The 12,342-nt window shown below is 36.6% G+C and overlaps 1 protein-coding gene across 1 annotated transcript; it reads left to right on the top strand.

Moving 5' to 3' along the window:
• Positions 1–4,943: 4,943 nt before the first annotated feature.
• Positions 4,944–8,271, top strand: LOC137951580 (uncharacterized). The gene is made up of 3 exons (XM_068798341.1): positions 4,944–5,646; positions 6,525–6,872; positions 6,962–8,271. The coding sequence occupies exons 1-3, from the start codon at positions 5,215–5,217 to the stop codon at positions 7,580–7,582; spliced, it is 1,401 nt and encodes a 466-aa protein (XP_068654442.1). The 5' UTR covers positions 4,944–5,214; the 3' UTR covers positions 7,583–8,271.
• The last annotated feature ends 4,071 nt before the right edge of the window (positions 8,272–12,342 follow it).

The following is a 12,342-nucleotide window of genomic DNA, read 5'->3' as shown; positions in this document are numbered from 1 at the left end:
ATTCATGTACATGACATGAATTTGGGCACTCCCTAACGACATCAGGACATGACCTGCGTAATGCGCATGAAGATCATGTCCTGAGTCATGTGCACTACCCCCCCCTAAAAGTTACATTATGACCTTCATCATCAAGCTGCCCTACTGAGATCATATTACGCATCAGTTTTAGTACATGTCTCACCTTGTGAATTTTTCACACTGACCCGTTTGACATCATCAAACTGACATTACCAATACCGACAATATTAAAACGTTTTTCGTCAGAAAGATACACCTTCCCATGATCTCCACCAACATAATTCTCTATGATCTCATAGTGCATAGTAGTGTAAAAAGAAGCTCCTGAATCTAACACCCAAGAGTCAATAGGACTATCAATCGACAAGAACAAAGCATCTTGCACTTCTTCAGTCACTACATTTGCAACATCATTTTTCTTTTCATCCTTCTTCGGTGCTCTACAATTTTTCTTTATGTGACCAGACTTGCCACAATTCCAGCACTCCATATTCCTTCCGAATTTGGACTCGCTTCTTCCATTCATTGACTTCCCTCTACCATTGCCCTTGTTGGAATTCCTCTCGGAGTTTTTGCCCCTAGTATCGACACTTAGGGTAGATTAGATATCGAAGATTCTCCAAAGTTCTTTCTACTAACTTCCTCCACGAGAATGGTGTCCCAAACATCATTAAAGATCAACTTCCCGTTGCCTACAGAGTTTCCGATCGCAACCCTCATAGAGTCCCAACAATTTGGTAGAGATGCCAAAAAAAATTAAAACATGAACCTCATCATCAAATTTAATTAGAACGGAAGTCAATTGATTGACAATCGTATTAAACTCATTCAAATGCGATGTCATTGATGTATTTTCTGTCATCTTTAAATTGAAGAATTTTTCATGAGATATACCTTATTATTTGTGGAAGGCTTCTCATAAATGTTAGCCAGAATCTTCATCATCCCTGTTGTGGTTTTCTCCGACACCATGGTGTGAGCAACATTCTTCGACAATGTTAACCGGACTACTCCCTATACCTGTCCATTAAGGTGATTCCAATCATCATCTTTCATACCATCTGGTTTCATATCCAGAAGTGGTTCGTGTACCTTTTTACTGTATAGATAATATTTGATCTACATCTTCCAGAACGCAAAATCCATACCATCAAACTTATTGATTCCAAGTGTCGATCCTTCTCCGCCAACCATTATTCTCAATCACGAACCAAAACTCTGATACCACTTGTTAGGAATTAGACGTCCTAATTCCAAACTAACGAGAGAAATAATAATAATAATCATAAAAGAAAAAACAAGCATGAGACCGAAAAACAAGATTTATACATGTTTGCCTCAAGGTGAGACTACGTCCTGTCTTCCGCCGCTGTAGTAATCTACTATGAAGATGAAATAGTTTACAAGAAAAATTGCACACACTTACAAATTATTTTTCTCTAACCTCTCCGCCCCCACACCCCCGGGAGGGGGGCTTCCCATGCCCCTTCCAACCCCTACAACGACCTTATAGTGAAGGTCGATCCTCGTACCGACTCACCGTAGGGTGTTAATTAGGCTCTACATTTTAACAATTTCTACTATGTTCACATTACATTAATCTTAGTTTCACATTATGCTCAAATATGCACATGTTTGGTCCAATTATGTTTATGTTATTATGTTGAGTTTTGATATATATATATTTATGGTAATTTTATAAACATTTATAGTTTTGAAAATTTTGCTCTATATAATGATTTGATTGTTTACCTATTTACTTGCGAATAACAAGAGAAATGAATGTGAATAAAATATCTTTCACCCATTTCGGATTAAACTACTAATGAAACAAGTAGCTCCTTGCCTCAAAGAGATATAGTGGAAACCCCTAGCTGTGTTCAAGGTGTGAATGGGTTTCAATCTTAATTTATATATTCTCTTTGACAAGTGTTTTTGGTTGTTTATGAAGTTATTAGAGTTTGTAGCAATTACACATATGGATTATAGATATTAAATAATATGGTATTATATCTCATAGATTAGGGATGATACATTTTGCTACCATAAAATATTTTTGGAAAGTTTCTTAAATTTTAAATAAAAAGGATGGAGGAGAGCTATCTCTCCTTGTTGTGGCATTTGTTGGTATGGTCCTTTTTCCTACTAGGAGAAGAAAAAGGGTTGTGTTTGCCCCTCTCCTCTCCCTAAGTTTCGGTGTCATAGAGTAAAAGGACGCATAAATGTAAAAACAAGAGGAAGAAAAGAGGGACCCTACCCCGGGAGACCATGAACTAATGGAAAATATTTTTTTGTGTTTGTGTGCATAATGAAAAGTGGAATGTAACGTGTGGAAGAATTTTTACTAATTAAATATTCTGATAGATTCAACTTTTATAACTTTTACTTAACTTTTTTATTAATAAACTAAAAGATAAATTTTAACTTGTGATAAATTAATAAATAATTAAAATTTTGAATTAATATTATTTAATGAAGTAAATATATAAAATAAAATAATTAAATAAATACTTATTTTTTTAATATCAAAACATTTAATCAAATTATTATTTTTACAATACTTAAATTCTCCCTCTTAAACCAGTAATTAAATATAATATTAACTATCATTAATTTATAAAAAAAATATTTTATATATATAAAATTAGTCTATTAACTCTTATAAAATAGTTATACTTAATTTTTTATTGATAAATTATAGATTTTAACGTGTGATGATAAATAATTTAAAATTAAATTAAAATGATTAGGAAAGCCTCCGACCCTAGCCGGAATTCAGCCATTTGTACAGAATCTCGGCGACGCCGCCCACAATCACGGCAATGCCATTCGCCTAGCTCCCTTTCGGGTTCGTCCTTCTTCCACACCCACCAAAATCTCCTTCACGTTGTTTCACCCAAAAAACTGAGCTTTTAACTTTTGCTTAACTGGAAGGACGACTGCTTATTGCACCCAAGCACAGAGACGCTATCAGAAGCATCAAGCCCAAGGGAGTGGGACGGAGACTTGCCTTGTAGGGACCACTGATGGATTCGCTCGGTCCCGATCGATCGACACTGGCGCAATGCAGCAAAGCGGATTCATCTCCCCTTACCCAACACAACCCACCGAAAATTCACAAACAAATTAGAGCAGGAGAACCAAAGCAAGAAACACCCACTAAACAAACACAAACAAAAGGGAAAAAATGCACAAAAATCCATCTGATTTCTCGTTGTCCTCATAACAAGCACCATCAGAACGGTGCAAAGAATGCAAAAACAAAACCCCGACATTTGAGAAATCTTTGGTGGTCCGGGATCTCGAAGAAAGAATAAACCCTAGACTGGAGACTCCACGGAACGGTTGAGAAGGTAACCTGGTCGGAGAGGCATCCAATACTTTTATTGGGAAATGACATAACCGATTTTGATTTTGAACATAGGGGAGAGAAGAGTAGAGAGAGAGGAGAGAGGAGAGAGGAGAACGAGAGCTCGAGAGCGCGGGCACAGGTAAGAGGAGAGCGGAGAGCGAGAGCGAAAAATCGTTCAAGAGTAGAGTGAAAATGAATTCACCGGTATCATGGAATGAATTAACGAGTGAAGTTACTTTCCCCTGTGATGGCTTTAAACTCTCCTGGGCAATTTGTGTGGGCGTATGATGCATTTATTTGACTATCTTTAGCGGAAGAGTGTAGGACCACTATGGTGTCTTTGTTCCGGACCCAAGCAGGTTTTTTATTCATTTCCCGTCCCCTCTTGTAAAGGGGTACTCTCCCTACATTGGCCGGGCGAGCGGTCCGTCTAGCAATCAGGTTTTGACTGGTTCGCACATTAAATGCTAACTTAGACCTCATGAAGCGACTAGGTTCCACTTACCCCATTCAATAGATTGGTCTGGCCTTGATTGTATCTAATAACTGCTTCAAACTTCTATTTAAATATGTTTCAATCATTTTGAATTACTTTTGTTTATGTTTCCAATTGATTTACTGTGGCAGGAGGGAGAGAGGGAGGTTGTCTCTTCTTATATTTTATTTTTTTACAAAATTCACTATAATTTTGCTGAATAAATGCAGTATTATTATGAGGGGGCAAAGGACAAGAGAAGGACAAAGCGAGACGCGTCCACAAGCCCATCATGGTATACCCGGTCATATCTTCCCAGGACCCAATCGTACGCTTCCACCACGTGGGCCCATCCCTTCTCCCCCAGATTTTCACAATTTTGGTCGTCCCCACCAATAGAGACATGCCCGGAGGGCCCACCAACCATTTTTTTTTTTTTACTAAAACAAGAAATCCTGGTCTCCCTCCGCATTCCATAATCTTCCTCTTTCTTTTGGTCGTCCACATTAACATATAAAATTTAATTAATTATTATTTCTAAAAATAATTAGTAAAAAAGAGAATTGGATTATTATTTTCTTTTTGCTTTCTATTCTCTCCTCTTATTTAAAATTTGCTAATTAAATCATTATTAATCCATGACGTGTCAAACAGAAAGGATCTTCAGAGTTTTCGTTAAGCAGAACGCTGTCCAATGGGACGCCGTTTCCTTAACGACTCACAGTATATGAAGACTCCACTTTTGTCGCCATCGGCCAAACCAGAGACGTCCTTCCTGTGCGAAGCAGGTAGCAGCCCTTTGGGAAGTGAAGAATAAGCCGCATTAATTATTTTATTATTAGTTATTATTATGTTGATAAAAACAGCTTTCAAATATGGGTAAGAGGGGCTTGAAGATTCTTAAATTTTAGGAAATACAAAATAGAGGTAATAAATTAAAAATATTAATAATATCTGTAGGTGGCATTTATTGGTCGTCTCTCAGTAAAAATCTCGTACTATTCTACCTGAACTGTACATAGTTTCCTTTTTCTGGTGGCACAAAATAATATTATATGGTATATCGGCGCTTTCTTCAGTTCAGGCTCCCACACACCCCCACCGTTCACTCTCCTGAAAACGGTTTTTTCTCTCTCCCTCTTTTAGTCCACAGTCATCTCTTCTCTCCCGGTCAGTAATCTGCTGCAGTCTCTCTCTCTCTCTCTCTCTCATTCTCAGTCCGTATTCTCTTCTTTCCTGTGAGAGGCTTCCGTTGTTGATCTCTCATTCTATGAAGGATCATCCTTCACATTTGCCTTCTTCTTCTCTCTGAGGCTTCCTCCCCTCTTCACGGATTGTGGTTTCCTTTTAAGGGTTTGTGGCGGACATGGAGAAAAAACAAGGGTTCTTCTCGGCGCTCAAGGAGGAAGTAGTGCGGGGGCTGTCACCGGCGAGGTCCAGGGCGAAGAGCCCGTTGAGGAGCGGTTCGCCTATGACGAGTCTGCTCCGGCGGAGGAAGCACCACTATGTGGCTCCTCCGCAACCGTTGATCGCGAGATCCGGGAGCCTGAGGCCCGTCGGGGAAACGCTGACGCCATTGATGGAGGGACCTGATCCAGACGATGGCGTTGATGGGAAGAAGGAAGGTTGGGGACACTGGATGAAAGGGCAGCTAGCTCGAGCTCCGTCGGTTTCGTCGTCGGCGTACAGGCGCTCCGATCTAAGGCTGCTGCTTGGGGTCATGGGGGCTCCCTTAGCCCCCGTTCATGTTAGCACTCTTGACCCTCTTCCACACCTCAGCATAAAAGATACTCCCATTGTAAGTCTCCTGTAGTGTTTTTCCTTCTGTTTGTGAGAATGAAAATGATGTATCCTCCTGTTCTTCCGTGTTTCGTTTTTATAAAGTTTGGAAGTTTTTTCACTAGGATCTCTCATCTTTGTTTTGTTTTTTTTTTTTTTTCTCTCTGCGTTTTTTTAGTTTGGTATGAAAATCTTCTGATTCCCCTCGGTGAAAAAATAGGAGACGATTTCCTCTTGAAATCCTGTTTGTTTTGCTTTTTTCTTTTTTACATTTTCCTATAGTGTTTTCTGGCTTTTTCACAATTTCTACCTCTTTAACTTATTTGGTATTTGGAGAAATCTCAAACTATTTGTTGCTTTTCCTCTGTGAAGTTCCTTTTTCTGTTGTGTTTCGGTGTTTTTGGGTCATTCGAACACGCTATTCGATCGTTTTTCTATCTAACATCAACCCAGTAGCATGCTTTTTGATAGATCACAGATCATTGTAAATTCGAGTTTCAGGTTTCTTCATCTTGTGCTTGGCTGATTATGCCCTTGGGGTTGGGTTACTTTCAGTTCTCTCTCTTTCTTTCTTGTCCTCGTATTTACTTCAGTGTCCCTGTTGGAAAGGATTTTTACTGATTGTTTTACAGTATTATACACATAAACGGTCGTTTTGTTTATATTTCTGAAAATTCTTTCTACTACTTAAAAAAGTACTTCTCGAACAGAAATTCTGCGAATGGCGAAGAAATGAAAGTTTGCATACTAGAATTGTTTGTATATACCAAGGTTCTGGTACACCTCCGAAGTGGGCAGAGGAGAGAGTTTCCTTTCCAACTTTCTCTGCAATTGTTTATGAATTTGTTTTTTTGTAAAATACTGCCTCGACGAGCTGGTTGTATTTGCCCCTTTCAGGAGACCTCATCTGCCCAGTACATTCTGCAACAATATACCGCTGCCTCTGGGGGATTAAAGTTGTTAAGCTCTATCCGAAATGCTTACGTTATGGGGAAAGTAAAAATGGTAGCGTCTGAATTTGAAACTGCCACAAAGGTCATGAAGAACCGAAATGTGTCGAGGGCTGCGGAATCTGGGGGGTTCGTGCTTTGGCAGATGATGCCTGACATGTGGTATGTCGAGCTCGCTGTGGGAGGCTCCAAGGTTCATGCTGGCTGCAACGGCAAAATCGTCTGGAGGCATACCCCTTGGCTTGGTGCCCATGCTGCCAAAGGCCCAGTCCGACCCCTGCGAAGGGCTCTCCAGGTAAGCTACAGACCCTCTGGAGATCTCTCGTATACAAATGGTTTTGTGTATGATTTACTCAAATCTGTGGGCTGTGATTGGATTTTCAGGGACTTGATCCGTTAACCACCGCCAGCATGTTCGCTGATGCTAGATGCATCGGTGAGAAGAAAGTGAGTGGTGAGGACTGCTTCATCCTCAAGCTCTGTGCTGACCCAATGACACTGAAGGCCAGGAGTGAAGGCCCTGCGGAGATCATTAGGCATGTATTGTTTGGTTACTTCAGCCAGAGGACAGGGCTTCTAGTTCATATGGAGGATTCTCACCTCACTCGCATCCAATCTAACGGGGGAGAGGCAGTTTACTGGGAGACTACCATCAATTCATTTCTCGATGACTATCGGCCGGTGGAAGGTACAATGATTGCTCACTCGGGTCGATCCATAGTTACCCTTTTCAGGTTTGGGGAGATGGCCATGAGCCATACTAAGACGAGGATGGAAGATGTGTGGACCATTGAAGAGGTGGCCTTTAACGTCCCTGGTCTATCCATGGACTGTTTCATTCCTCCGGGAGATATTAGATGTGGGTCAATCAGTGAAGCATGTGAGCTTCCACAAGCAGAGAGGGTGAAGACCATGGCCATGGGTGGAACACACCGCTCCAAGGTAGCTGCTGTGGAGAAGCCACACAGCAATGTTGACAACATCGTATGGAAGGTGGAGGTTTAGTTGACTGTAACTGGATTGAAGTTGGCTTCTTTGTTTATACTTAGCTCTTAGTCCGGACTGACTGATTAGGATGTAGCTACAAGAATCTGATGGAAGCATTTTGGGTCTGGGTCTGGGTCTTATCCCGTAAATGGAGCATAATCATTCTCAGGTTCTGTCTCAAAGTCTTGCTTGAATTCTAACACTCAAGAAGATTATAGATTGGGTTTGTAGAGGAGGCGGAGGGTTTTTTTTTCCAGGTTACCTTCCATAGCCGAAGGATGGCCAGTGTTGAAGCTTTGCTTTTCTCTCGCCAAGGAGGGGGGAAGAACACCACTAGCCTTCTATTATACTAATGCTCATGCCTAGCAGATTTCCGGTGGCAACAAGGACTCAAGACTGTCGGCAATCTGTTTCAACTCTCCAGTATTTTTCGCATTTCGGGTGTTTTCTTTTTCTCCGTCATTAATGTGTTTTGATTGATGTGAAAGGTGTTCTTTGGTAGGGTAAGAAGAGGCTATTTCTCTGGATCAAAAGGAGTAAAACCGAATGAGATGAAACCCATTTTTATCTTTACCCGCCATTACTGCATCTGATCTGGGTTTCTGGTTAAAGTGGATTTTACCAGCAACTGCTGAATGCTAGATGTAAACAAACTTGTGTTCCAGCAAGATATTTAATGCTAATGTGTATTAGATATGATTCTTCAATCTGTTGCATCTGGGTGCCTCTGAACTTTGTACATTTCAATGATCATCTCCATCTCTGTTCTCTCTGCTTCCCCATCTTCTGCTACTGTTAGTAATTGCAGAGGTAAATACCAGTCTGTTGCGCTTTGGATCCCTTGTCGAGAAGGGATTGTGGTTTCCTCCTCCCCTCTCAGAAATTTCTTTCCTATCCCTTGTTTGACCAGAGACCCAAAAATTCCCTCAACTTTTAAAGCTCGAAATGCCTGAAATAATTTGGAGATTTGGAGATCGAGAAAACCAGTGTGAAAGCATCATTACAACATGGCACGAGATAAAAGAACAGCAAAAGGACCCACGTGGAGACTCTCTCTTTCTTTTTCCATCTCTAAAAGTAGGTCTTCTTCCTCATTCAATGCGGTCTTCTTCTTCATCTGCTTCGTCTCTTTTAACGGAAGAAAACGCAAATATTCAAAACTGAAAAGGGTCTGCAATCTGCATGCGTCTTTCCTTATACTAATCAATTGGAAGTTTCCACAAATACGAGAGCCGTCTTAATGGAAAGTTGTAATTTAATAGATGCCCATGGCTCTGCTTAGATGGACGGAACCAACTTTGATTGAAATCCGACCATAGTAGCAGATTTCTTCGAATGAATGATGATCCTGGAGTTTATTAATTTCTTCCTCTTGGATGTTTATTTTTGTACAGATTTCCTAAATTGAAGGCAAGCAGCAAACGGTCATGAACCTGCAACTTTTGTTAACTATTAATGACAATATCAACTACCCACTGATTAAATATTCTAGGGGTCTCCTCTTTATTTGGAATGGTCCTGATATTCCTTGAGTTGGCTTCTTTAATGGGGGTCTCACCATCTCTCTCCCCGCATAAAAACAGGTAGAAGATCTCACATGTACAGGTGGAGAACAAAAGATTGAACACCTTTGATTGAAAACAAAGAATGTGCTTTTGACTTATTCTACTCTCCCTCTATCCTTTCCATGAGTGGCAATTAACTCAATTTTAACGGAACCAACTCCTCTTTATAAAGTCCAAACTTTTAACAGTTTTAAACCAACTCCTAGAAAAGAAAAAAAATAAGAATTTAACCATTATTATTTCTAAAAATACTTAATGAAAATAAGATAATAATCAAATTCTCCTTTTTACGAACTATTTTTTAGAATAATAATGGTCAAATTCTTATTTTTTTCTTTTCTTTTATTTTCTATTTTCCATGGGGTAATAGAAAGTTTCTTTCACTTAAAGAATTAATTCTGTATTTTATATAAGTGAACTGCTCTTTTTTGCCATTTTAATGGTTATAAAATATAAGTAAAAAACATAGGTGGTTTTTTATTTTTTTTAAAAGAAAATTCCATTAAAACTTTTTAGATTTTTTAGCTGAATTTATTTCTTCATTTTTTTGGAAAAATATTTTTACTAATAAAAAGATAGACTTATGTCTGTGATATTTTTCTCATGAAAAATGATTTCCTTCATAATTTTACTATGTTTTTGCAAAGGAAAATGGCTTTCTACTGTAGATATTACTTGAGGTAATTATTATTATTTTTATTATTTTTTTGTGGATTATAATTTTTTTTGTAGAAACTATAATCTGACAAAAAATAATGACTTTTTTTGTAGGATTTTAAATCATCGAAAAAGGATTTTCTGGAAATTTATGTTCTTTGAAAAATTTCTTCTATTTTTTTACCTTCACTTTGTTTTTTTTAGATTGTCTACATAAATTTAATAATTTAATAATTTTGATAAAAAAATAATTTTTATCCTTAATTAAGTTATACTTGTAATATTACACAAGTTTTAATGTTTTTAATCATATTAAAATAGATACAATAGGCTATTTTGGTTAAATAAAAAGGCAAATAGTAGTGTTTTTTTGTAAATTTAATTGTAAAGATAAAAAAAAATTATAAAGTAAAAGATAGAGTTTACCTTAAAATCAAATAAGTATAAGAAAAGAGAACTATGAATGGAAAGAAAAAGTATAAAATAAAATTTCCAAAATAAAAATACATAAATAAATATAAATAAAATAAAATAAATAGCTATTTTGAATGATTTAAAATTAAAGGTTCAAATACATTTACCTTTAAAACCAAAATGTGCAGGTATCTTGATAAAAATTGAATATTATTACAGAATAAAATTATTTTAAATAACTAAAAAAGGGTTTTCGAACCCTCTTAGGAAAATTACCTCAAGTTTTTTGAAAGTACCATTTTGTTTCAGTGTTTTTAGATCATTGCCTACATAAAGTTAATAATTTAATATTTTAGATATAAAATAAATTTAAATTTCATTAATTTCATAATTTTTATATGATTACTTTTTATTGATACAATTAATTAACTTGTTTAAAAAAAGATAAAAAATAGTAGAGATTTTTTAAATTTACTTTTAAACATACAAAAAAAAAGCATAAAATTCACCATAAAATAAAATAAGTTTCAAAAGTAAAAATAATCCATCTCTTGAAAGAAAGTATTTAGAAAAATAGAGCTTTAAAAGGAAGTAAAAACAAGAAATTTTCAAATTACATCAGGGTATCTTATAACTTGGTTAGTGTAAACCAGTGTGACAATTTTTTGCAAAGTCTATGTGCTCAACATTCAAAATATATAAGGATACTGGGCAAAAATCATAAGTATCATCATTTAATAATTTAATAAAAGTTAGATTCTCTAAATTATCATTAGAAATTAAGGAATAAAAGAAAATTCTCAAGCAATATCAACTTGATGATACATCGTAGTGACTTAACATTAAGTTAAGGTAAGATAAATTAGTAAGCCAATAAGTTGGATGTAAAGTACGCTGAGAAACAAACCTAGAAGGGGGTGAATAGGTTTGTTAATCTTGCTATTAAATTTTCGATTCCCTTTTTAATTAAGCTAATATATGTTTATTTTAGATGATCCATAGAAAAATTGATTAAAGAACCCCATAACATTTTATATCGGTTCACAATCCTCTCTACATATTACTAATCTACCCCTAAGATGTTTTACACCTCGGAGTTAAGTTCCTCAGTTAAGGCCACCAAATAAACACTTAAATTAAATTACCTTTAAGGCTACATTACTCAATTAACCATATAGATTTAGGGCATAAAACTAGTGACACAACCTAGACCCACAGGGGAATATTTTCGATCGTTCATTGGAATTTGTATTCAGTCCAAAACATATTTTCTAAAACTTGGAATCTCCAAATATTTTTTAAACACCATTCATTCTTATAATTTGTATTATGCTAAAAAGGCATTAATTAAAGGTGGAACAAGTTCTACTTCCAATTGTTGTCAGCATAATAACTTAAATAAAAGTGTTTGCTAGCAAAAATTGTATTTCGTTGGTAAAACATGAAGTTTTTAAAAATAAAAAAAATATTCTAGCAGTAAAATGTTAAAATCCTAATTTACCTTCTACTACAGAAATTTTAATTTTGCTAGTTGAAGGTGGGTTTGTTTAACTTATTCATATATAATGAATAATAATAAAAATTGTTAGCATATTGGCTCAAACCCACACGACCAAGGAAGGTCCAAGAGAGGTGGCATGATGATAAACAAGAAGTCATCTCATAAAGATAACATTGGTTTAATTAGTTTAAATTTCTTATCTCTTCTTGGCTCTTTTAAGGTGAAAGACATACTTGTAATATTATATTTTTATTCATCTATAAATAGAGCTTTAGAGGGGGAGTTTTGACGAAAGTCCATAACTTCATTTTTCTTCCTATTTTCTCTCCAACCTACTTTCGACATTGATTTTTAGGACTTGTAGTTATGATTTTTTAGTATTCCAATTATTTTTTTTCTACTCTGAACTCATTTTTCTTCAACTTTGGTATTTTGATTATCATTGTACCTTCTGGTTAATTTGGTGTTCTGCTACCTTCTAGCTCGTCTTCCTTCAGCTTCCGCTGAAACAAGAAGTCTGGACTCTGAACTCTCGGACAGTAACCGAAATCTCTCTTTCTCTACTAGTAATAAAATCTGCCGATCCATACTAGTGGCCACCACCAGACGCACCTTTCTCTCTTGCGAAATAACGAGCTATC

The sequence above is a fragment of the Aristolochia californica genome, unplaced genomic scaffold (assembly GCF_029961685.1).
Source record: "Aristolochia californica isolate CCGP_79_NKW_82.1479 unplaced genomic scaffold, dmAriCali1.0.hap1 SCAF_15, whole genome shotgun sequence".
Lineage (NCBI taxonomy): Eukaryota > Viridiplantae > Streptophyta > Magnoliopsida > Piperales > Aristolochiaceae > Aristolochia > Aristolochia californica.
Note: the sequence above shows the minus strand (reverse complement) of the source record. Positions and strands in the feature narration are given on the sequence as shown.

Coding starts and splice junctions, on each gene's coding strand:
- LOC137951580 (XM_068798341.1), top strand. CDS start 5,215: ATGGAGAAAAAACAAGGGTTCTTCTCGGCGCTCAAGGAGGAAGTAGTG. Junction 5,647..6,524: donor GCATAAAAGATACTCCCATT/GTAAGTCTCCTG, acceptor TGCCCCTTTCAG/GAGACCTCATCTGCCCAGTA. Junction 6,873..6,961: donor CCCTGCGAAGGGCTCTCCAG/GTAAGCTACAGA, acceptor TTGGATTTTCAG/GGACTTGATCCGTTAACCAC.